The 26,788-nt window shown below is 42.6% G+C and overlaps 1 protein-coding gene across 1 annotated transcript; it reads left to right on the top strand.

Moving 5' to 3' along the window:
* The first annotated feature begins 3,237 nt into the window (after positions 1–3,237).
* Positions 3,238–26,560, top strand: PCYOX1 (prenylcysteine oxidase 1). Its single transcript, XM_081253778.1, has 6 exons — positions 3,238–3,419; positions 4,517–4,723; positions 5,749–5,923; positions 21,756–21,967; positions 22,321–22,473; positions 22,985–26,560. Exons 1-6 carry the CDS (start codon positions 3,251–3,253, stop codon positions 23,641–23,643), a joined length of 1,575 nt encoding a protein of 524 aa, XP_081109904.1. The 5' UTR covers positions 3,238–3,250; the 3' UTR covers positions 23,644–26,560.
* The last annotated feature ends 228 nt before the right edge of the window (positions 26,561–26,788 follow it).

Raw genomic sequence — 26,788 nt, 5'->3', positions numbered from 1 at the left:
TTTTTTAACTTTTAAAATTTTATCTCTTGCCATCTTAAAATGTTTGTTTTATGTATCAAATATGTTTATCTTTTCTCATATTGCCTCTAAATTTCCTATCTTGCCTAGGACAGAATAAATATCATTTAGACTATTTAGAATAAGAAAGAAATGAGATGTTTGGAAGTAACAGCATATGCAAATGAATTTCTTAAGGTAGTTCCAATGAAGAAAAAAAACCTGGAGACATGGCAGAATTATTGATCTCAGTGTTGTCATAGACGAAAAAAGCCACACACTTGTTAAATTTTAACTTTTATCAGTAATTTAGTATTTCACTGGGAAAAAGTCCAGTGTGAATACAAACTGGACATCTGTCAACATTTAAATTTTAATCAATGATATACTGTTGCAATAAGGAAATGTTCAAATCAACTTTGATTTGTACATAGGAGATCTCACGTTTTAAAAGGAGAATGAGAGAATGAGGGTGGGGGGATGAGTAGGGGACCAGTAGAGTCAGGGAAATGAAAGATTACAAAAATTGAGAAGCAGCTGTTAGGCAAGTGAAATCCCTCTGCTTTCGTTAACTGCTGCTTATCAAATTTCGTCTCTAGTCCTTCCACAAAGACTAGAAGATAGGGACTCTATCTTCATTTGTTAGCTGGAACTAACACTAAATTTTTTTGGCAGCCTTGAGTTTTTTCAGATAGGCACTTTAAGGGAAGTTGGGCTCATTCCAAGGATGCGGCTTTGAGCTGTTGTAAACTGTGTTAGTCTTTATATGCTAAAGCTGAGGCCCTGTTGAGAAGAGGTCTCAGAAGAATCTGGCTAGAGTTTGGTCAAGGAGAGAATCTTAGTGTTTAGGTTCTTAAGGAGACTGCTTTCTTGAACACTTCTTTGAATAAATATTTCTTATATTACTTTATTATTACACTTCATAGACATGGTAACATTTTCCACCAATGACTTAGAAAAAATCTTTTTGAGTTTTAGTGACAGTAGTCTTTTGAAAAGTTAAGAGTGCAGAATGAGAAAGCCTTCAATCCACCTCCACTTTGCAAGTCTTTTTTACTGTCTCTTCATCAAGGGTCCTTTCAGCAGAATCTTTCCTAATGTTTCAAAAGCAGAAATGAAAGTTTCCACTTAGGACAGGTGTGTGAAGTTCACTGACATGGTAAATTCTAATCAACCAACATATATTTATTGAAGGGCTTTTAGGCTTAATGTACTTGGTGTTGTGGGCATAATGTAGTTTGGAAAAAGAAAAGTAAAAAACACATAATTTAGGTCTTTCTTTGTAAGTTACAGAAAAAGGAGACAATCTTCATATTTTTATGTTCTTTCTGTTTTTTTAAAAAGACTTTATTTCTTTTTTTTCATTGCAGTGCGCGGGCTTCTCATTGCGGTGGCTTCTCTTGTCGCGGAGCTTGGGCTCTAGGTACGTGGGCTTCAGTAGTTGTGGCACACAGGCTCAGTAGTTGTGGCACACAGGCTCAGTAGTTGTGGCTCGTGGGCTTAGCTGCTCTGTGGCATGTGGGATCTTCCTGGACCAGGGCTTGAATCTGTGTTCCCTGCATTGGCAGGCAGATTCTTAACTGCTGCACCACCAGTAAAGTCCCTATTTTTATGTTCTTACATGGAAGTGTTTATTTCTTGTGTGACTTGCATCTTGTTCCATTAACACCTCCATTTCCCCCTTTCTTACTGTGCTCTACTGGCTGTTCCACAAACATGCCAGGCATTTTCCTTGCCTAGAAAGCTCTTTCCCTAGATATTCACCTAGTCCACTCTCTCACTTACTGCAAACTTTTGCTCAAATGCCATCCTGCTCAATGAGGCTTGATCTGACTATCCTATTTAAAATTGCAAGCCATTCCCCTTTCCTTTCCCCACCCTACATTACATCATTTACTTGTTTACTCTGATTGTCATCTGTCTCCCTCCACTAGAATGTCTGTGTCATTAGAATCAATATATATATATATATATATATATTTTTTTTTTTTTTTTTTGCGGTACACGGGCCTCTCACTGTCGCGGCCTCTCCCGTTGCAGAGCACAGGCTCCGGACGCGCAGGCTCAGCGGCCATGGCTCACGGGCCCAGCCGCTCCGCAGCATGTGGGATCTTCCCGGACTGGGGCACGAACCCGTGTCCCCTGCATCGGCAGGCGGACTCTCAACCACTGTGCCACCAGGGAAGCCCCTAGAATCAATATTTTAAAAAATCAATATTTTCTACTGATTTTTCTCAAGTTCCTGGAACACTGCATGCCACTTGGAAGGAACTCAATAAATATTTGTCCAATAAATGAGTCCTTTTTTGTAGTGGATTTTCTGCTTCCTTTCTCCAAGCTTATCCTTTTTTTAAACCATAATTTTATTTATTTATTTATTTGGTTGCTCCGGGTCTTAGTTGTGGCATGCATGTGGGATCTAGTTCCTTGACCAGGGATCGAACCCAGTACCCCTGCATTGGGAGATCGGAGTCTTATCCACAGGGAAGTCCCTAACCTTTCTTTTTATCCAACTTGTTTTCCTTCCACCCATACTGTTCTTCACGTTCATGTGCTAGTGTTTTCTTTTCCTTTTTTTTTTTTTTTTGACTGGGTGGGGGTATTTTAATTACAGAAATGGGATCATATAATACCCATCACTCAGTCAGCAGTTTTTCTCACCTAACAATACTAGGACAATAGATACTGATGCTACAAATCTTTTTAATGTTTGCATAATGTTCCAGCATATGAGGTCAGTACACTACTTTTATTCATGTCCGTCACTATTTTTCCACTCTCTTCACTTTGGGGCACCCCATCCCTGGTCTTCCCCATTTTTCCTTCTACCTAGTACTATTTACCCATTCATCCTGTACCCAACAGTCCCAAACATAGTGATCACTCAGTAAAGTGTTTGTTGCACCCCTGGTCTGTTTCTGGCAGCGATTAGCTGTGTGCATTGTTTGAGCGAGAGCTAGTGAAGGGAAGGGTGCGACAGAAGAAGGCACGACTGAAGAAATTAAAAGCTGGGGTGGGGCCTTTGGTGTCTCCCTGAAGCAGCGTGGGCTTCGGAGGGGCAGGGCGAGCTTAGGGGACCGAGAGGACCGGGTTGGCAGCTCTTGGAGGGAAGGGTGGCCCTGGGGTGTCAAGGTCGGCCTTGGAGTGTCAAGGGCCTGTGCAGCAGAGCAGGGTAGGTTAGGGGTGGACCTGGGCGGGGCTTGGAGGGGCGAGGCCAGCCAGGGGGCGGGGCGGGCAAAGAGCGCAGACTCAAATGCGTGCGTTCAGCTGGTCTCTCCAGTCCGACCGCGCTCCGAGAGCCATGGAGCGCACCGCTGGGCGGCTCTCCTGCTCGACTGTGGGGCTGTGGCTGGGGTTGTTGCTGCTGTGCAGCTGGGGGTTCCCTGGGAGCGCCGAGCCACGGGCCCCGCCGGAGAATATCGGTAGGCGAGAGGAGGCGGTGCGCGGCGGGGGCGGTGGGAGCGCGCCCCACGCCGGGCGGCCGCTGCCTGATGCGCCAGGCCGGGCACCCGCGACGCCCGCCGGGCCGCGCAGAACGAGCTCCCTGCGCAAGTGGAGCTCTTCCCGGTTCGCGCCTTGGGACTGCTTTACGTGCCCCAGGGACCGCCCTTTCCCGGGCGTGGAGACTTGACCACTTGAGCAATGGGCCGTGGAGGGGGGCGACCCGGGGTGGCGGGCGGGCGCCAGGCCTCCCTGCAGCCCCTGAGTCGGAGGCCTTGGGCTCCGGGGAGGCTGAGGCCCCTCCCGCGGCCTTCCCTTGCTGCACTTGTTGGGAGGTCTGTCTTCTGGCTGGTCCGGGAGCGACGGGCCAATTCCGCTCTGCAGATGAGAGGCGCACGCGGGCACAGCACACCAAGCAGCGCAGATGAGCTGACCGCGCTGACCGAGTCGGCTTCCAGTGATGGACTGGGGCGCCCTTCCCCCGTCCGCTTTGCTGAAGTCGGCCGGCTGGCACAGTCCCCTGGCTTGCACAAGTTCTCTGCCTAGGACGACTACACAGCCCAGTCACTCTTTTAGTTTGAGTGGTTTTGGTGGTTTGCCCCCTGTTTATTTTGTTCTGCTTTGTTTTTTTATTCCCCTTTAAGCCGTGTTCTTTGGAATCATTAACCTGTTTACATTAACGAGATGGAACAAATCAAGGCAAAAATGGCGGCCACTTTATTTGAAATGCGTCCTGGAAAGGCGCCACCTCCTCTGTTCCTTTGCATTGGGCGCACAGAAGGGTGTGCGGCGGTCCACTTGGTCCTTCCACAACCAACTGTGAGAATCTTGGGCCATCTGGCAAAAAAAAAAAAAAAAAAGTGTAACTACCACTTTTGTCTGGGGGCAGTGTCTGTCCAGATTCATAGTTCTACCTTCACTGTGGCTGTCACTTGCCTCCCCGTCCCCAGGCTTCCCTAAATTGTTGATAACAGCCTTAAGCAACGTCTGTTGTTGATTTACGGCCTTTCAGAAACAAAGCAAACCTACAAAGCTGGTAAGAGGGAAAAAAAACCTGTTCCTTTTCTTCCCCCCATAGCGATTATTGGAGCTGGCATTGGAGGCACTTCAGCAGCCTATTACCTGCGGCAGAAATTTGGGAACGATGTGAAGATTGACGTGTTTGAAAAAGGAGAGGTGGGGGGCCGTCTGGCCACCGTGACTATGCAAGGGCAAGAATATGAGTCAGGAGGTTCTGTCATCCATCCTTTAAATCTGCACATGAAACGTTTTGTCAAGGACCTGGGTATGTAATTTGGTCTTAGAGCTAAGCGGACTTCAATATGCATGGATATTGTTGTCAGATAGGGAACTGAAACTTGCCTGCCTTGTTAATCGTCTTTTACAGTGAAGCTGGTAAAACTGCTTTCCTCACTTTCCTGCTAGCAGTTGGTACTGCCTTAGGAGCTGCTCTGCTGTAATGGGACACTAGTTATCTGTATCTTCAGTTATCTGGAATTACAGCCATGGGGCACAGGGTGGGGATGGTTGCTGCTGTGGGTTCTCAAACCTCTGGGTTCGTGTTAAAGAATCAAAGAATGGTTTGAGTTAGCAGAAACCCTAGAGTACTCATTTTACAGCTGGGGAAATGAGGCCCAGAGACTTGAGGTGTCTGGCTTAAGGTCACTTACACAGCTGTAGGTGCAAACATGTGCCTAGAACTTGGGACATCGGACAGCTTGCCTACCAGCAGAGGCACTGGACAGGTGTGGGGGAAGTGTGGCCAGCCTCTGCAGGCTCTTTCCTCAGGGAATATTGTGTAATTTTGGCCTTCTTCCAGTTATCAGAAATATCCAGTTATGCAAAATAGTATTTGCACCGGAACGGGACTGACTTCTTTTCCTTAGCTGCTTGCCACATCTCCGGTGGACGCCTCCTGGGCCTCTTTCCTGCAAGAGGGCGAGTGTATTCCAGGAGCCATTTATGCTGCCAAGAGTCATGTCTGACATTTCTGTTTTTAAGTTGAATTCAGCTCATCCTTTGGTTTTTTCTTTTGACTTTTTAGTCTTTTTAGACTAACTATAGCCAGTCTCATTTTGATATATCTGCATGATCATCCAACCCATCTTTCAGGGAATCCGCTTTTGGAAAGTGTGGTGTCTAGTGTATCACCCACTGTTCTAAAGATAGAGCTCCTTTAACATGTCTCCTGAGAACTGGGGGAAGCCCGGATTCGCTCACTTCAGGACGTCCCCGATAGCTTCAGATTACCTTTTCTCATTTGAGCAGTACAGAAACCACTGACTTAGCTACCTTTCTTTGTTTTTACAGGTCTCTCTGCTGTTCAGAGCCCTAGTGGCCTAGTGGGGGTGTATAACGGAGAGACTCTGGTATATGAGGAGAACAGCTGGTTTATAATAAACATGATTAAACTAATTTGGCACTATGGATTTCAGTCCCTCCGGATGCACATGTGGGTAGAGGATATATTAGACAAGTTTATGAGGTAATTTCTTCTCTTCCGTTTAACCTAAGACTTTTCATTAGATGATCCGTAGGAATTATAGTTTTCTCGGAACAGTTCTCTACCTAACTGCAGCCTGTTTTTAAGATCGTTAGGCAAAATGTTTTGTATACAATACGCAAACCATTTATCCACTTCGAAGCTGAAAGGGTAGTTTATTTTTGCTTCTGAAAACATATTTTGCAAATGCTTATTTAATGTTACCAGACACTTTAAAATGCTCTACAAATATTAACTCCTTGAAGTCTTGTGACAGCTCTCTGAGGTGAGTACTGTTATTAGCTGCTTTTCACAGGTGTGGAAGGTGGAGGCTTAGAGAGGTTTCAAGTGTGCAAGTCCACCCGCCTAGTAACCGGTGGAGCTGGAGTTCTTACGCAGGCAGTCTGGCTCCAGAGTCCTCCTTCTTAATCTCGGAACTGTTTTAGTGTTGTGTGTAGATGAATGAGCTGATGTGTACAAGAGCTTGTAGAAAGGATCAGAAAACTTAAATGAGCTTTATTTAACTGTGACGTGATGTTTCAGTGAGCCAGCAGCCTGAAATATCAGTTCTGAGCCCCAAGAATTTAAATTCGGATATTAAATTCCCACACTGTCTTGTGTAGTGAGAATACAGGTGCCTCTTTTCCTTCTCTATGTTTTTCTGTATTTTCAAAAATTTCTTTGTGTATGAATATGCATTGCTTTGGTAAGTAGGAAAAATAACATAAGATAACCAGTCTACCTTTGAAAGATACAACCTATTTGTTTTTTTTAAGGTCATTGGCATGTGCTAATTTTTATGCTGGTTTACAGTTTTAGATCCTGGAGAAACTCAGCTTGTAAATGCTAATAATGTTTCATTACTGTGACTGTGCCAATGGAATAAAATAATTGTTAAAAAGGTAAAATTAGGGACTTCCCCTGGTGGTGCAGTGGATGAGAATCCTCCTGCCAGTGCAGGGGACACAGGATCGATCCCTGGTCGGGGAAGATCCCACATGCTGCGGAGCAACTAAGCCCGTGCGCCACAACTGCTGAGCCTGTGCTCTAGAGCCCGCGAGCCACAACTACTGAGCCCGTGTGCCCTAGAGCCTGCGCGCTGCAACTACCAAAACCCACGTTTTCTAGGGCCTGTGTGCCACAACTACTGAGCCTGTGTGCTGCAACTGCTGAAGCCCACGTGCCTAGAGCCCATGCTCCGCAACAAGAGAAGCCATTGCAAGGGGAAGCCTGCGCACCGCAACAAAGAGTAGCCCCCACTCGCCACAACTAGAGAGAGCCTGCATGCAGCAATGAAGACCCAATGCAGCCAAAAAAAAATAAATAAAATTAAATCTGTTAAAAAAAAAAAGGTAAAATTACATGTCATATGACCAAGTATTGCCCAGCACAAATGTAAGAGGTGAATAGGATAAATGTACTCTAGTTTCTGTAACTTATAGTAGATAAGGATTTCTTTCTTTCTAAACATCATTCTGAGGTCAATTTCTTGAACTCCTTTCCAGCGGGTACATTAAGTTCAGCTATAGTGCAGGTTGTTTTAAAGTAGTCATTCACTCGTTTGTTCATTCACCAAATATTGAGTACTTATTATGTGCCAGGCAGGAACCCAGAACATGTCCCTGCCCTCAAAGAATACATATTCTAGTAGAGAGACAAGCAGTTTACTAGGGAAATACATAGAATTTGTGTAGAGACAGCCAGTCACTTTTTTTTCTTTTAATTTTTTATTTTTTGGCTGTGTTGGGTCTTCATTGCTGCGCGTGGGCTTTCTCTAGTTGCGATGAGTGGGGGCTACTCTTCCTTGCGGTGCGCGGGTTTCTTATTGTGGTGGCTTCTCTCATTGCAGAGCACAGGTTCTAGGCATGCGGGCTTCAGTAGTTGCAGCGTGCAGGTTCAGTAGTTGCGGCACGAGGGCCCTAGAGCGCAGGCTCAGTAGTTGTGGTGCATGGGTTTAGTTGTTCCGCAGCATGTGGGATCTTCCCGGACCAGGGATTGAACCCTTGTCCCCTGCATTACAGCCAGTCACTTTTTTTTTTTTTTTTTTTGCGGTACGCAGGCCTCTCACTGTTGTGGCCTCTCCCGTTGCGGAGCACAGGCTCCGGACGCGCAGGCTCAGCGGCCATGGCTCACGGGCCCAGCTGCTCTGCGGCATGTGGGATCTTCCTGGACCGGGGCACGAAGCCGTGTCCCCTGCATCGGCAGGCAGACTCTCAACCACTGCGCCACCAGGGAAACCCTACAGCCAGTCACTTTTTAAAGAAAGAGGGCATGTTGCAGCATCCTCAGCAGAAAAATCAAGTTCACATGGCATCAGATACAACCTTGCCTGTGTGTATCAGTTTTCTTGACATGTAGAGAATTGCCCTTTGAGAAATTAAGAAATCACTTTTGAAGTGAATTCAGGGTATTACAGAACTGTGAAAAAGACCCAGTGAGGGGATACATAGATTATACTGTTTTTAAAAAGTTTATTTTATTGAAGTATAGTTGATTTACAATGTGTTAATTTCTGCTGTATAGCGAAGTGATTCAGTTATACATATACATACATTCTTTTTCATATTTTTTTCCATTATGGTTTATCACAGGATACTGAATATAGTTCCCTGTAGATTATACTATTTTTGATTTTAGAAAACAATTCCCAAACTTTATGGAATTACTGCCCCCCTCCAGTGTATCTTTGATACTTGATTATAGAGCGCTGACCTTTATGTTGTTTAAAGGGCCATCCATTTCTGTTTCTTTCAATAAATCAAGAACATGCAGATCTTATTTTGATAATTTTGTCACACCCTATGAGATAGTTGGGGAAAGGGCAGGTATTGATCCAGCATGTGCCAGTTGCTAAAGTAGTGAAATACTGCTGGACTTGTGAAATAGCTACTACCTGCATGTTTTCTCTTCCCTGGGAGTCTCCTCCACTGCCCCAGCAGGGAGTCTTGACTCAGTTCCAGTGCTGTAGTCAGTCTACTTTCTGTTTAATGTTGTACCGGTTATTAAATATTTGTAATATCACCCATGTTACAAAAACCAGGATTGGGAGCCACAGAGGTTGCCAAAGAGGAATCTGGAACAGTGAAATCCCCAACATTTCAGTAAAGTAGTAGTTATTAATCCTGGCTGTACATTATATTCACATGGGGATCTTTTTTTTCTTTGGCCATGCTGCGTAGCTTGCAGGATCTTAGTTCCCAACTAGGGATGCAACCTGAGCCCCCATCAGTGGGAGTGCGGAGTCCTAACCACTGGACCACCAGGGAATTCCCAACATGGAGATGTTTTAAAAATAAGAATGATGTGGGACTTCCCTGGTGGCACAGTTTTAAAAATAAGAATGATGTGGGACTTCCCTGGTGGCACAGTGGTTAAGAATCTGCCAATGCAGGGGACACAGGTTCAGTCCCTGGTCCGGGAAGATCCCACATGCTGCGGAGCAACTAAGCCTGTGCGCCACAACCACTGAGCCTGCGCTCTACAGCCCGCGGGCCACAACTACTGAGCCCACGCACTGCAACTGCTGAAGCCCGCACGCTCTAGGGCCTGTGTGCCGCAACTGCTGAGCCCGTGTGCTGCAACTACTGAAGCCTGCGTGCCTAGAGCCTGTGCTCCACAACAAGAGAAGCCCGTGCACTGCCACAAAGAGTAGCACCCGCTCGCCACAACTAGAGAAAGCCCTCGCATAGCAACGAAGACCCAACACAGCAAAAACTAAATTAAAAAAAAAAAGAATGCTATGCTCGACTCCTAGGGAAGTTTTATTTCATTGGTTTGTGGTAGGCATCTGGGCATTGGTGTGTTCACCTCAAGTGAATCTTGCCTATAATCAGGGTTGAGAACCACTGGGTTAAAATGCGTAATTGGAGAATATTCTTGAGTTTTCTCTTTCTTTGAATGGTGTAAGAAACCTAAAGTCCTTGCTCAACATATTTCCTCCCTTTTTTGGATATATATGACAGAGGCAGTTGGCTCCTTTTGAAAGTGGCTTGTGTGATCTTCTGTAGAAAGTTTTGGGAGATTTGTTGACCAGCTTTGGGGAGGTACATTGTCATTTTTGTGCTTCTATTTCAGAGTGTGCACAGTGTGAGCAAAAGCCCATGTGACAATAGTAAACCATGATACGTGAAAGAGGGCTCAAGCTTGTGGTAGGCAACACCCCACACGCCTGGGAGTGTGCATTTTTCTTTGCTGTTGAAGGTACTTGGGTAGAGAGCCTGCTGCCCCCGATACCCACACTTGCCAAGTCAATTTCCAGTTCTGAGCATTTATTTATGCAGTTTTTCTGGTTGGATGCCATTCTTTATTCCAAAATTCATGTCTTATCTCAGCCCTTGCCTAATACTCTAGTCACCATTCATCTCTCTTTTCAAACATCTCAAGTATTATATGGTGTACACCACACACACACTTGTGTTCTGTAGTATGCATATTAGCCAGAATGTCATAGATATTCAGTCACATATTTGTTGAATTGAATCCTGTGGTCCACAAAATGGCTTCCTGTTGAGGTATCTTGGCTTATAGGCTGGGTTCAAGCTCATTCTTGTCTCTAGCACTTAGTGCATTTCTGGGGACATGTTAGATCCTGAACACTTCTTGATCTGAGACTGATAGGACTCATAGTGAAAGGCTTTATAAACAGCCTTTTTATTCCTCAAAGGAAAAAAGTTAAACCTAACAAGTCATTTTTTATTCTTTTCGTTTTCTCATTTCCCAAATCCAGTCTATCTTGAATCCTATCAGTCTTTAAAATATATTCAGAATTTCACCACTTCTCACCACCATCACTGCTACCGCTTTGATCCAAACCACCATTATCTCTTGTCTGGCGGCATGTGGGATCTTAGTTCCCCAACCAGGGATCAAACCCACATCCCCAGCATTGTAAGCACAGAGTGTTAACCGCTGGACCACCGGGGAAGTCCCATCTGGATTGTTGGAATAGCCTCCTGTGGTGGGCTAAATAATGCCTCCCTCCCTCTGCAAGATGTCTACATTCTAATCCCTGGAACCTGTGAATGTGTTACCTTACATGGTAAAAGGGACTTTGTAAATAAGATTAAGGATCTTGAAAAGGGGAGATAATTCTTAATTATTTAGGTGGGCCCAGTGTAATCACAAGAGTTTTTATAAGAGGGAGGCAGGAGAATCAGAATGAATATTAGATGTGATGATGGAAGAAAGAAGTTAGAGTGATGCTTGGCGGGGCCATGAGCCAAGGTGGCTTATAGAAACTGAAAAAGGCAAGAAAATGGTTTCTTCCCTCAGAGCTTCTAGAAGGAACCAGCCTTGCTGACACCTTGAGTTTAGCCCAGTGAGATTGACTTTGGATTTCTAACCTGCAGAACCATAAGATAATAAGTTTGTATTGTTTTAAGCCACTGAGTTTGTGATAATTTGTTACTGCAGAAATAGGAAACTAATACACCTCCTAACTCATCTCCCAGCTTTTGCCCGTGTGTCATCACCATCTGTTTTCAGCATAGCAGCCAAAGTAGTTTTCTAAAAATCTAAGAGTTATCACATTACTCCTCTGCTGAGAAACTTTCAGTGGCTATTTCATGCAGAGTTACAGCCAAAATCTGTGCCATGGCTTGGAAGACCTGATAGGATGTAGATAATCCCATTCATCATTTTAAAATTTCCTGTTTGTTATGGGCAGAGTTGTGTGTCCTCTCTACCCCCAAACTTATATGGTAAAGCCGTAACCTCCTGTACTTCAGAATGTGACTGTATTTGCAGATAGGGTTTTAATGAAGTAATTAAGTTAAAATGAAACTGTTAGGCTGGGCCCTATCCAATTTGACTGTTGTCCTTATAAGAAGAGTAGATTAGAACACACAGAAGAGGCACCAGGGATGTGCACAGACAGAGGAAACACCATGTGAGGACACAGCAGAAGGTGGCCATCTGCAAGCCAAGGAGACAGGCCTCAGAAGAAACCAAACCTGCGAACACCGTGATCTTGGACTTGGAGCATCCAAATCTGTTGGAAATAAATTTCTGTTTAAGCCAGCCAGCCTGTGATACTTTGTAATGGCAGCCCTAGTGAACTAATATACAGTTGGTATTCTGCGTACTCGTTCACCCATTGTTGAAAGTGGGATATTGGAGTATCCGGCTATTATTGTTGAACTGTCTGTCTCTCCCTTCAGTTCTGTCAGTGTTGCTTCATGTGTTTTGGAGCTCTGTTGTTAAGTGCATATATGTTTATAATTGTTATGTCTTCCTGATGGAGTAACCCTTTTATCATTATAAAATGTCCTCCTTTGTCTCTAGTAACAATTTTTGTCTTAAGTCTATTTTCTCTGATATTAGTGTAGCCACTCCTGCTCTCTTTTCATTACTGTTTGCATGGTATATCTTTTCCCATCTTTTTACTTTCAACCTATTTGTGTCTTTGAATCTAAAGTGTATTTCTTGTAGACAAGATAAGTTGGATTATTATTATTATTTTTTAAATCCAGTCTGCCAATTTCTGTGTTGTGTTTGGAGCGTATAGTCCATTTATGTTTAATTACTGTTGATACTTGCTTTTTATATGTCTTTTTTCTTTTTGGCTGCACCACATGGCATGTGGGATCTTAGTTCCCCACCAGGGATTGAACCTGTGCCCCCTGCATTGGAAGGCGGAGCCTTAACCACTGGTCTGCTGGGGAAGTCCCTCTATTTGTCTTATATCATTTTTGTTCCTCTGTTTCTCCATTACTGCTGTCTTTTTTTTTAACCCATTTATCTTTTGATGGATATTTGGGTTGCTTCCACCCCTTGGCTATTGTGAATAATGCTGCAGTAAATGTGGGTGTTCAGTTATCTCTTTGATCCTGTTTTCAATTTATTTGGATATATACCTAGAAGTGAGATTGCTGTATCTTTTGGTAATTCTACTTTTAATTTTTTGAGGAAACACCATACTGTTTTCCATAGCAGCTGCACCATTTCACGTTCCCACCAACAATGCACAAGGGTTCTAATTTCTCTACACCCTTGCCAGAACTTGTTATTTTCTGTTTTTTAGATAGTGGCCATCCTAATGGGTGTGAGATGATAATCTCTTTGTGGTTTTGATTTGCATTTCTCTAATGATTAGTGATGTTGAGCATCTTTTTTTCTTTTTTTTTGTAAATTTATTTATTTATTTTTGGCTGTGTTGGGTCTTCATTGCTGCATGCGGGCTTTTCTGTAGTTGCGGTGAGCGGGGGCTACTCTTTGTTGCAGTGTGCGGGCTTCTCATTGCGGTTGTGGAGCATGGGCTCTAGGCACATGGGCTTCAGTAGTTGTGGCAGGCGGGCTCAGTAGTTGTGGCTTGCGGGCTCTAGAGCGCAGGCTCAGTAGTTGTGGCGCATGGGCTCAGTTCCTCTGTGGCATGTGGGATCCTCCCGGACCAGGGCTCAAACCCGTGTCCTCTGCATTGGCAGGCGGATTCCTAACCACTCTGCCACCAGGGAAGTCCCTCTTGAGCATCTTTTCCTATGCTTGTTGGCCATTTGTATGTCTTCTTTGGAGAAATATCTATTTAAATTGTTTTCCCATTTTTTAATTGCATTTTTGTTGTTGTTGCTGAGTTGTAAGAGTTCTTTATATATTCTAGATATTAAACCCTTATCAGATACATGGTTTGCAAATATTTTCTCCCATTTTGTAGGTTGCCTGTTCACTCTGTTGGTTGTTTCTTTCACTGCACAGATGTTTTTAAGTTTGATGTAGTCCCATTTATCTTTTTGCTTTCATTGCCTGTGCTTTTTTTGCCATATCCAGGTAATCATCACCAAATCCAGCGTCATGAAGCTTTCTCCCTATGTTTTCTTCCAGGAGTTCTATAGTTTCAGGTCTTATGTTTTTGTCTTTAATCCATTTTGAATTAATTTTTGTATATCATCTAAGGTAAGGGTCCAGTTTCATTTTTTTGCATGTGGATATCCAGTTTCCCAGCCCCATTTGTTGAAGATACTAATTCTTTACCCCATTGTGTAGCCTGGGCACCTTTGATGAACATTTGATGATATACATGAGAATTTATTTCTGGATTCTCTGTTTTGTTCCACTGATCTGTATGTCTGTTTTTATGCTGGCACTAAACTGTTTTGATTACAGTAGCTTTGTATTATGCTTTGAAATCAGGAAGTGTGAGACCTCCAGCTTTATTTTTCTTTCTTCATATTGTTTTGGCTATTTGGGATCTTTTCAAATTCCATGTGAATTTTAAGAATTTTTTCCAGTTCTGCAAAAAAAAAAAAAAAAGTCACTGGGATTTTGATAGAGATTGCACTGAATGTGTAGATCCCTTTAGGTAATCTGGGCATTTTAACAATTTCAAGTCTTCCAGTCCATGAACACAGGATGTCTTTAATGTCTTTCAGCAATGTTTTGTAGTTTTCAGTGTACACGTCTTTTTGTCTCCTTGGTTAAGTTTACTCCTAAATATTTTATTCTTTTTGATGCTATTGTAATGGATTGTTTCTTCATTTCCTTTTCGTATTGTTCATTGTTAGCATATAGTGCCTTTAAAAAATATTGAGATATAATTGACATATGACATTGTGTAAGTTTAAGGTGTACAATGTGTTGATTTGATACATTTATAATATATATTACATTATGATTACCACCATAGCTAGTTAACACCCCTGTCATATCACATAATTATTATTTCTTTTATGTGGCAAGAACATTTAAGACCTAGTCTCTTAGAAACTTGGAAGTATATAAAATAGTATTGTTGGCTACCATCATTATGCTGTGCATTAGATCTCCAGAATTTATTCATCCTCTAGGTGCTGCCTTCTTTTGTTTTAGAGAGTGTACCATTTTAATTCTCTTGCTGTTTCTTTTAGAATACATATTTTTGTTATTGTGTTAGTAGTTTTCCTGGGGATTACGGTTACTATCTTAACTTAAAATAATGTTAATTGCTTAAAACAATGTTAATTGAATTAATACCAACTTAATTTCAATAGTACACAAAACTTTACTCCAATATAGCTTTGTTACCTCACCATACTTTGTGCTATTGTCATACAAATTATGTCTTTATGTTCTATAAGCTTATTAGTTTTATAATTATTGCTTTATGCAGTTTTTAAAAAGTCAGATAAGGGGAAAGAATTTCAAGCATATACAGTGGTCCCTTGGTATGCACGGGGGATTGGGTGTAGGACCACCCCACAGATACCAAAATCTGCAGATGCTCAGATCTCTTACAGTTGGCCCTCTGTATCTGTGAGTTCTGCATTTGTGGAAATGGAATGCCAACTGTATATTTATTAGAAAAAATTTGCGTATGAGTGGACCCATACAGTTCAAATCTATGTTGTTTAAGGGTAAACAGTTTATCTTTATACTGTCTTTTATATTTACCTATTTAATTACCTTTACCCATTCTTCATGTGGATTTGAGTTTCTGTCTGGTGCTATCTCAGCCTGAAGGGCAACTTTTAGTATTTCTTGTAGGGAAGGTTTGCTAGTGTTAAATTATCTGTTTTTGTTTACCCTGGATTATATTAATTTCTCTTTATTTTTGAAGGATAGATTTGCTGGATATAGAACTCTTGGTTGATAGTCTTTTTTTCCCCGGCATTTTCAATATGTCATCCCACTGTCTTCTGGACATGATGGCTTCTGAAGAGAAGTCAGCTCCTAATCTTACCGAGGATCATTTTTGCTGGATGAGTTGCTTTTCTCTTGCTGCTTTCAAGATTTTCTCTTTATTTATCCACAGTTTAACCATTATGTGTTTAGGTGTAGATTTTTTTGAGTTTATCCTTTTTGGATTTGTTGAGCTTCCTGGATGTATAGATTAATGTCCTCCATCAAATTTGGGAAATTTTTGACCATTATTTCTTCATAAACTTTTTGTCCGTTTCTTTTTTCTCCTCTCCTTCTAGGATTCCCATTACATGTATCTTGGTATGCTTTTTGTTGTCTCACAGGCTCCGAGGCTCTGATCATTTTCTTAACTCTTGATTCTTTCTGTCCCTGATTGTATAATCTCAACTGACCTTATCTTTTTTTTTTTTTGCGGTACGCGGGCCTCTCACTGTTGTGGCCTCTCCCATTGCAGAGCACAGGCTCCGGACGTGCAGGCTCAGCGGCCATGGCTCACGGGCCCAGCCGCTCCGTGGCATGTGGGATCTTCCCGGACCGGGGCACGAACCCGTGTCCCCTGCATCGGCAGGCAGACCCTCAACCAGTGTGCCACCAGGGAAGCCCTCAACTGACCTTATCTTTAAATTCACTGATTCTTCTGCTGTTTCAGATCTGCTGTTGAGCCCCTCTAGGGAATTTTAATTTCAGACTATACTTTCCAACTCCAGAATTAAAATTTTTTTTCTATAATTGCTTTCTCTTTATTAACAGTCTATTTGTTCTAATCAACATTGTTTTCACACTTGCTCTAGTTCTCTAGATATGGATTCCTTTAGTTCTTTGAACATATTTATAATAGCTGATTTAAAGTCTTTGTCTGTGGGACTTTCCTGGTGGTCCAGTGGTTAAGACTCTGTGCTTCCAATGCAGGGGCACGGGTTTGGTCCCTGGTTGGCGAACTAAGATCCCATGTGCCGTGTAGCGAGGCCAAAATAAATAAATAAATAAAGTCTTTGTCTAGTAGGTCCAATGTCTGGGTTGTCTTAGGGAAAGTTTCTGTTGACTCCTCCCCCCCACCCCCCCCACCCCATGTATGGGCCATACTTTCATGTTTCTCTGAGTATCTCATGATTTTTGTTGAAAACTGGACATTTAAAATAATATTAAATGGCAGCTCTGGAAATCAGAATTTCCCTCACCCCAGGTTTGTTGTTGTTGTTGTTGTTTGTTTGTTTAGTGACTTTCTGGGACTGATTCTGTGAAGTCTGTATTCTTTGCCATGTATGGCTACTCAAGTGTGTGTGTTGGGATATGTTTGCAATGCTCTGGAGGGTGGTTTACAACTGTAGCCTTTACTTCTGGCTTGCTCAAAGCCTCAAGGTCAGCCAGAGGTGACAGATTAGGGCCTTCTCAGGTCTTTCCTGGGCATGTGACAGCCTTGTACATGGACATGAGCTTCTAGGTCCCAAGGAATGAATTGGGGTTTTTCATTCCCCAATATTTTAAAAAAAAATCTTTTGGTAAGCCTCTTATTAGCCCCAGTTGGTATCACAGCCTCAGGCAGCTGATGTTAAATTGCCACTGATGTTTTTGACCGATGCACTCAGGATGGGCTGTTTGTACAGAGCGAGCTCTGAATCAGGTCAAAAAAGACAAGCCCTAATCTAAAAAATACAACAAACTAGTGAAAATAACGAAAAGAAACAGACTCACAGATACAGAGAACAAACTAATGGTTACCAGTGGCAGGGGGGCGGGGGAATACAGGGGTCGGGGACTGGGAGGTACAAGCTATTGGGTGTAAGATAGGCTACAGGATGTATTGTGCAACTTGGGGAATATAGCCAATATTTTATAATAACTGTAAATGGAGTATATCCTTTAACAATTGTATTAAAAAAAACAAAAGGACAATCCCTGAGGATAGAGCTTTTGAGTGAGTTACCAGATAGGGCAAAAGTGGCACTTCTCTGGGAATGGGAATTCTGGGATGCTCCAAGCCTGTTTTATCCCCTCCTGTGGCTGCCAGCTTGCTGGTTTCACAGGGATTGTAGTTGCAAGGCTGCTGATTTTGAAGGCTACCTTGTTGCTAGCAAGAGGGGAATGGGAATAGGGGAAGTTAAAATACCACAAGGCTCACTTGTCCTTACAGACGTTCAGCCATTTTTCTTGAATCAATTCTCCTGGGATGTTGTTTATTTCCAGAGTTCTGAAAAAGTTGATGTTGACAATGTTTGTCAGTGTTCTCATTGCTTTTATGTAGGGGCAGATTTTTTAAGGTCCTTACTCAGTTATTGTAGAAGTGCTTCCTCCCACCCGCCCTACTCTTTTCTGTCTGTGCCTCTTCCTGTTCTCCTGGATCTCTCTGCTTCAGCTGCAGTACCAGGCATGCTGTTGTCATAAGGCCTTTGCACTGCTCTTACCTCTGTCTGAAACATTTCCCCCCACTCCTGTCCCTTCAAGCCTTGTATCCTCACCTCCTTAGGGTGTTTGCTGACGGATCACCTTCTCAGTGAGGCTTTCCTTGACTACTTATTTTTTGTATCATCTTATTTAGAGTTGCAACCCTGTCAGCTCCAAGCATTTCTAATCTTACTTTTTTTTTAATTTAAATTTTATTTATTTGTTTTTGGCTGCATTGGGTCTTCGTTGCTGCATGCGGGCTTTCTCTAGTTGAGGTGAGAGGGGGCTGCTCTTCGTTGTGGTGCGTGGGCTTCTCATCATGGTGGCTTCTCTTGTTGAGGAGCACGGGCTCTAGGTATGCGGGCTTCAGTAGTTGTGGCGCATGGGCTTAGTCGCTCCGTGGCATGTGGGATCTTCCCAGACCAGGGCTCGAACCTGTGTCCCATGCATTGGCAGGTGGATTCTTAACCACTGTGCCACCAGGGAAGCCCTCCAATCTTACTTTTTTTTTTTTTTTTTTTTTTTTCTTTTTGCGGTATGCGGGGCCTCTCACTGTTGTGGCCTCTCCCGTTGCGGAGCACAGGCTCCGGACGCGCAGGCCCAGCGGCCATGGCTCACGGGCCCAGCCGCTCCGCGGCATATGGGATCCTCCCAGACCGGGGCACGAACCCGTATCCCCTGCATCGGCAGGCGGACTCTCAACCACTGCGCCACCAGGGAGGCCCCAATCTTACTTTTGATTTACTTTTCTCCTTGATAATTATCATCCTCTAAACTGTCATATAATTTGCTTGCATTTCTTTATTTATTTTATTGCCTGTTTCCCCATTTAGAACAAAAGCTCCATTAGAGCAGGGACTTTTTTCTGTGTTGTACTGACTTCTGCATCCTTAGCACCTAGAGCAGTGTCTGACTCAAAGTTGATGCTCCATAAATATTTGTTGAATGATTAAATGAATGAATGAGTGAATAAATGGGTAGGGGTTATACAAATGTAGTTTAAAAAGAAAAGAAGTTTGTGTAACCAATCCGATTAGCAGAAACTACTAGTTACATCTCACTTTTTAGTAAATAGGCATTTTTTCCTTAAATTTATTTATTTCATTTATTATTTATTTTTGGCCGTGTTGGGTCTTCGTTGCTGTGTACGGGTTTTTCTCTAGTTGCGGTGAGTGGGGGCTACTGTTCGTTGCGGTGCGCAGGCTTCTCATTGCGGTGGCGTCTCTTGTTGCGGAGCACAGGCTCTAGGTGCACGGGCTTCAGTAGTTGTGGCTCGCGGGCTCTAGAGCGCAGGCTCAGTAGTTGTGGCACAGGGACTTAGTTGCTCCGCGGCATGTGGGATCTTCCTGGACCAGGGCTGGAACCCGTGTCCCCTGCATTGGCAGGCGGATTCTTAACCACTGCACCACCAGGGAAGCCTGTAAATAGGCATTCTAATTCAGGGGTCTCTAACCCCTGGGCCTCGGACCTGTTAGGAACCGGGCCAAACAGCAGGAGGTGAGCGGGGACGGGGAGGGGTTGGTGGGGGTGTGGGCTGGGCAAGCAATCGAAGCTTCATCCGCCGCTCCCCATCGCTCACATTACCGCCTGAACCATCACCCCCGCCCCGTCCGTGGAAAAATTGTCTTCCATGGCACTGGTCCCTGGTGCCGAAAAGGTTGGGGACCGCTGTAATGCAACTAGTATTGTAAAGCAGTTACAGTGCTCAGTGTTTACACGGTATATATTGTCTCATGTCACCCTCTATGAGGCCTTTACTTAGGAGGCTTGTTTTGAGTGCGGTTGGGGCTCAGGTGGGAGGAGGCAGGGGATAATTTTTTTATAACATCATACTTAAGTTATTTAATTGGCTACTATTTTGTCATGCTGACCATTACAAAAGATTGCTCTTCATTTTATGAGGTATTCAGTGTATTATTTTTCTGAAGAACTCAGTGTTTTCATCTTACTTTTTCCAACTTCCTAGGGACTACAAGCCAAACAGTATGGGCTGGAAGGAATTATTTTAATTTCTCAGTTCTGGCACTGTATTTTTTTTGTATTTTTTTCCACAAAAATATATTCAACATTTTTTTTTTTTTTTTTTTTTTTTTGCGGTACGCGGGCCTCTCACTGTTGTGGCCTCTCCTATTGCGGAGCACAGGCTCCGGACGTGCAGGCTCAGCGGCCATGGCTCACGGGCCTAGTTGCTCCGTGGCATGCAGGATTCTCCCGGACTGGGTCACGAACCCATGTCCCCTGCATCGGCAGGCAGACTCGCAACCACTGCGCCACCAGGGAAGCCCATATTCAACATTTTGTATACTATACCGTTAGACAGTAGGTAATGTTGAAATGGATATGACATTATCTCTGCTCTTTAAAAAAATTACAGATTATTTTGAGAGAAGAAATTTGATGTAAAAACTCTTCTGTGATCACTAGTAGAGATCTTTCCTTGGCACTTATTTCTTCCTTTGCTTCATACACTTATCTGTGCATATGCCTGAGTACCTATTCCTAACTGTAAGTTCCTTGAGAGAAAGAAACCATGTCTTCCTCATTTTTGTATCACTTGCACCCTGAAAAAATATGTATTGAATTATTGCATGAACTAATTTATGTGAACATTTTTTCAAGTCTCTAAAGTGCAGAGAATGTCAGGTGATAGTTCCTAAAAATTAAATAATTCGAAGTAGTATCTAAGTGCTGAGCATGAGTGTTAAGTTTTATGGGACTTTTGGAGGTGATGACATTACTGTGGACTGGGAAGTTGGGTAAGACTTTGCAAAGGGTTTGGGATTCAGGCTCTGAAGGAAAGTGTAGCTAGTTGTTCTATGATTAGGGATGGGAGTGTATTCCAGATGGAGGGAAGAGGCAGTGCAGTGTTTGGGAGCAATATCCAGAGCATTTTTGGAGAGCAGTGAATGAATGGGTCAGCTGTATTCAAGTGGAAGATTGTGTGTGTGTGTGTGTGTGTGTGTGGGTGTGTGGTTGAAGGCAGAGGGGCATAGTGGTTCTTGAGCCTTCTACTTGCCATGTGACTTCTAGACAAGTTCTTTAACTTCTACTTTGTTTCTTTATCTGCATTTGAGCAAAGGAGTTAGTTAGACTTGATGAGTTTGGCTCTAAAAATCCATGATTTTTTTTAATGTCAGAACTTTAGTAAGTAACAGTAATACTCAAGATGTTTTTTGAGTAAGTGGATGGATGACAAAATAAGGGTATTTTAGGACATCTGGGAGATTCATAAATGTTTCAAAGAAGAGAAACTAGAGGCAGGTAGATCAGTTATTCATTTTAATAGTTTGAATATAAATCCTTACTTAAGATCAGGGAGATGAGAATGAAGTAACAGAAGAGATGTTAGAAAGATTGATAAGATTTCCTTCTTAGGTGGGAGAAGCAGAGAGAAGTGAAATGTTTCCATTTGAAACTAAATGAACTGAGAATGACATGTAGGATGTTGGGAGAAACTTGTTATTTTTGGTTGTGGGAGGAGAGAGGATCAAGTCTAGTGGAAAGGTAAAGTTTAACTTTAGACATGTCTAAGTGTGCTCAAGATAAGATGAATAAGACATACCTACTTCTTGAGGGGTGCTCCCAGTGACCATATTAATGCAGAAGAGTGTATATAAAGGACAGTGGCCTTCCCCCAGAGGAGGCGGAGGGAGAGGGAGGCCAAGAACCTCTGGGATACCTGGGGCAGATGGTGACTGAGGTGCATCTCACAGGATAGGTAGGGACTCATCAGAAGGACACATGAAAGTCACTTTGAGTCTTAGAATGCTATTTTCCTTCTTTATGTGTACCCTTCCCCCTGTCTTGTTTGGTGTTTAATGCCCATTTCTTTTCTGTTCAAAAGGATCTACCGCTACCAATCTCATGACTATGCCTTCAGTAGCGTAGAAAAGTTACTACATTCCCTAGGAGGGGACGACTACCTTGGATTATTTAACCGATCACTTCTTGAAACCTTGCAGAAAGCAGGCTTTTCTGAGAAGTTCCTCGATGAAATTATTACTCCTGTCATGAGGACCAATTATGGCCAAACCTTGAACATCAATGGCTTTGTAGGTAAGTCAGGGCTTGGAATAGTTATGGACATTAGTTTACAGAGTGGTTTACCTGATGCTATGGTGGCTCCTTACTTTAGGCCATGATTTGGAGAAGACTGCCTTTCTTTGTGAAACCTCAGACACAATAAAAATGTTGGCAAAATTGTGTATGTGTAAATGTGCATTTCTATGGGAACAGTCTTTAGCTTTTATTAGTTGAATGCTTCTCATCTGGGGGAGGTTTTGCTCCCAGAGCCATCTGGCAATGTCTAAAGACATTGGAGCAGGGCTTAGCTGATTGGGAAGGGAGAGTGGGTAGACGGCCTCTTACAGAGTCAGAATTAAAACACGTTTTCTTCCTACCGCGGACAGGGGCAGTGTCAATGTCCGGTACTGATCCTGGCCTTTGGGCAGTAAAAGGTGGCAATAAACTTGTTTGCTCACGGCTCCTTCAGGCTTCCAAAAGCAATCTTATATCTGGCTCAGTAATGTCCATAGAGGAGAAAACGAGGACCAAGCAGACAGGTAAACTTGAACTTCTATTTTATTGTTCCTAATCTTCCCTGCAGAAAATAACGGCTCAGGGAGAAAAACCTCTTTCCATCTCTCACTCAGTTCCAAATGATGGAATTTTAGTTTCCCGACCAGGGATCGAACCTGCGCCCCCTGCACTGGACGGCCAGGGAAGTCCCAAGTGATGGAATTTTAAATTGGAGGTGTTGTCTGTCATGTAGAAATATTCACAAATGTGCTCAAGTACAGCAGCATGACTCTTTGGATTTAAAAAACAATTTCATCCTCAAAAGTAAAAATTTCATATTTTGTACTTATTGACAAGATTTTATTTCCATTCCAAGTAGAAAATTGGCCTCATTGTAATACAAATGCAAGGGATAATTATCTTAAGGGATAAAACTTGTTTAATGCCTTAGAATTACAGAGAAACTATTAAGAAGGTATAGAATTATTTTTAGAAGGTATAAAATATAGTATGTTAGAAACATTAAAAAAATGTACGCTTCCCTATTGCCTCTAGGAAATCCCACAAAGGTGTATGAAGCGGTCTACCAAACTGGATCTGAGACCCATTCAGACTTCTATGACATCGTCCTGGTGGCCACTCCATTGAATCGAAAAATGTCCAATATAACTTTTCTTAACTTTGATCCTCCAATTGAGGAATTCCATCAATACTACGAACCTTTAGTGACAACTTTAATTAAGGGGCAGTTGAATTCAACTGTCTTTACCTCTAGAGCCTTAGATGAGTTTGATCTCGGTACAGTCTTAACCACGGATAATCCAGATTTGTTCATTAACAGCATTGGGCTCGTGTCTTCTGTGGAAGAAAATAATAATCCTCAACCAAAAGCAGACAGGGCACACGTTTGGAAGATCTTTTCCGCAGGACCTCTTACTAAAGAACAAATTTTAAAGCTCTTTGTGTCCTATGATTATGCTGTGAAGCGGTCATGGCTTGCATACCCTCATTATACGCCTCCAGAGAAATGCCCTTCCGTCGTACTCCACGACCGACTTTATTACCTCAGCGGCGTGGAGGTTGCAGCGAGTGCCATGGAAATGAGTGCTGTCGCAGGCTACAATGCTGCTCTCCTCGCCTATCACCGCTGGAACGGGCACACACACATGATTGACCAAGAGGACTTATATGAGAAACTTAAAACTGAACTATGAAATACCACGATTTCTTTTTTTCCCCTCCTGGTTCCAAATGGAATTATCACTGGCAAAAAAGAACACAGTCTGAGCAGAGGTGATTTTGAAACAGATATTTTGCCATTATCATTGTTTAACAAAAGTAATCCCAGTGAATCATGAGATATACAAGGTTCTAATTAAGCATAAAGGCATATTCATGCTTATTGAATATGCATCTCCAAAATTTATTCTTTCTTTAATATCCATCAGCAGTGTTTCCCAAACTTCTCTGATCATAAGAATCATCTGGAGTTTGTTAAACGTATGGATTCTCTGGCTCCTCTGGAGTTGCTGATTTAATAGGTCTGGGGTGGGGCCCTGGATTTTGAACCAAACCTTAAAGCATTTTAAGCTGAGCACTTGAGGAAGACTTATCTTTTAGTTCGGGACTAGTTCATTTGTGCTTCGCAGCTGGATGTGATCTTCAGTCAGATACAACTACTATGGGAGCTGGTATCTTATGCCTGGCTTTAGTAATTTATATTTTTCAAAGTACATATGCCCATGCTTGAAGCCTTGACTTTCAGAATGTTCTTTTCATTGCTTCTGTCTCTATTTCATTAGGGGTGAAATTCGGAAGTCTTAGTGTAGTATAAATTTAAGATGTCATGCAAAAATCTTAAAATGAAAAGTACAGGCTATTGATTTAAGAAATTGGCCATTATCAAACCCTCACCTGAGGAGCTTTTAAGAATAGTGATAGACCTCCGCAACAGAGATTCTGATTTAGTTGGTTGAGGATAGGACCTCAGCTTTTTGTAGCTTTTGAAAGTTCCTAACGTGCATCCTGGGTTGAGATTCACTGATGGTGGCGGTTTATGCTGTTTCCCAAGGGTTTTTAGTGCCTTACAAGTCCCAGGAAACCCAATCCATTATCAAAGCGGGTCCATGTTGCAAAGAATGATTTCTCTCAGTGAGAACTCTCGTAATCTTGATAGTAAGATGCAGTGACAGTCTCACAGCAGAGGCAACTTAGATTACTCCAGAGCAGTTGGCACTAGAGTAGGATATTCAGCAAGACACCTTGCTTGATCAGATCCAGTGTATGTTCAAACTGTTAAATGCTTCTAAAGGTACTGTAGCATTTTGGTTGAGAAATTGGTTGCTGAAATCTTTTGAGGCCCTGGTTCTGAGCCTCAGCTGTACACTGGAATCACCGGTAGGAGTGCTTCCTGAATGATTCTAATATGTAGCCAAACTTGAGAACCAGTTCTCCATCTGTACAAAGATCATGAGTGACTGTCCTTATAGTCACTGGGAGGACAGGACAAGTAAAAGCTTGTGAATTCTAAAAGTAACTGCAACCAAGTTAACATGTATTGTTTAAAAAATAAAAGTCCTCCAGATTATAGCAAAAAAGAGAACATTGAGTCTCAAAACAATTTCTTCTCTATTACAATTGTGAATAATATGCTGATAAAACTGCCAAGATATATTTGATGTAGAGGCAGGAATTAAATTTATAGTTTGTCAAAGGGTCAGCTTTTTACTATTTTTATTCTTAACAAGTATGTTGAGACATTCATATTTTTCCTTTTGTGGTTTTAATGAAGACAGTTATGTAGAGAGTGTCATACTATTATGTATGTGCTAAAAGTGGGTGAATACTAATGAGGTAATTTAATTTCTATCACTTATAGCCTTGTTTTGTGATAGGATATATTTGTACTTAGATCACCAATTTAAAAGGTTGCTGTTATATCAAACCCAACTCTGTTTTCCAACAGGGCATCTGAAGTTGTTTCCTCAAAGAGCAAAACAGGTTATCCGTATGTCAAGCATATTAGTATTAATGCAATTACAGCATTAAAAAAACTTTTTTAATTGGAAGAAAAATCCTATCAGGGCCCATTATTCCAGGAGGCCGCTCAAATCATCTTTTTACAGAAGAGACTGGTAAAAATTATGCAGGGGCTGAATGAAGGCCAAGTTCTGCTCCAGTGGTTCTCCAACTTGAGTGTGCATCGGAATCACCTGGAAGCCTTGTTAAAACATTGCTGGGGGCTTCCCTGGTGGCGCAGTGGTTGAGTCCGCCTGCCGATGCAGGGGACACGGGTTCGTGCCCCTGTCCAGGAGGATCCCACATGCCGCGGAGCGACTGGGCCCGTGAGCCATGGCTGCTGAGCCTGCGCGTCCGTAGCCTGTGCTCCGCAACGGGAGAGGCCACAACAGTGAGAGGCTTGCGTACCGCAAAAAAACAAAACAAAAAAAACGAAAAAAAAGCCCCCCAAAACATTGCTGGGCCTCACCCCCAGAACTTGGTTTCAGTAGGTTTGGAGTGGTATACGAAAGACTGCATTTCTGTTATGTTCCTAGGTGATGCTACTGGTCTAGGAACCACACTTAGAAAACCAGTTCAACAATTCAGCTCTGCGTGGCTGCAAAAAACACAAGCTTGTCGACATTAGTGAAGAATTGAAGAGAATGGAAAAATAAAAATGTATTGGCCTTCGTTAGTTTGATCCCTCGCTATTCTTTTGCTGTAAACATTTCCTATAAATAGGAAATACCACTTTACATACACATAAGCCACCTGTTTTATTATACTTTACAAGTACCTCACATACTGTGTGTACACCCCCCTCTCCAGTTTTAAAGCGATTCATGATTTGTAGGCTTTTTACCAGATCACAAAAATAAGCTTAAGCGTTTGCTTGATAGGTTTCTTAAAGTTAGGTTTATGATACAACCATCTGTAAAATCTCTCTCATTTGCGTTTGTGAACCATAAAATTTATGAACTAGGTGACTATACCATGGGCAGGGTTAATCACCGTCTTCTACTCCACAAAGAACCACAGTGCACTGGAATGTTTTTCTCTGGAATTGTATTTCTACTCTTGTATTCAAAAAAAGTTCCCACGTATGTTCAAAATAAAACCATGATATCATGACTTCCTGTGTTTTACTTCTGTTGTACTATATGGTTGCCTCTTCAACAATGTGGGGGGTAGGGGCGCCGACCCCCGAGCAGCCAGAAATCTGTGTGTAACTTACAGTCAGCCCTCTGCACGTGTGGTTTCTCCAGTTCAGAATCCGTGGATTCAAACCACCATGGATGGTGTAACACTGTAGTATTAGTAAACTATTTACTAATAATCCAAAATTATTTTGGAAAAAAT

This window comes from Mesoplodon bidens, assembly GCF_964165515.1.
Source record: "Mesoplodon bidens genome assembly, chromosome: 14".
NCBI classification, from domain to species: Eukaryota; Metazoa; Chordata; class Mammalia; order Artiodactyla; family Ziphiidae; genus Mesoplodon; species Mesoplodon bidens.
This window is presented reverse-complemented; position numbering and strand designations above follow the sequence as displayed.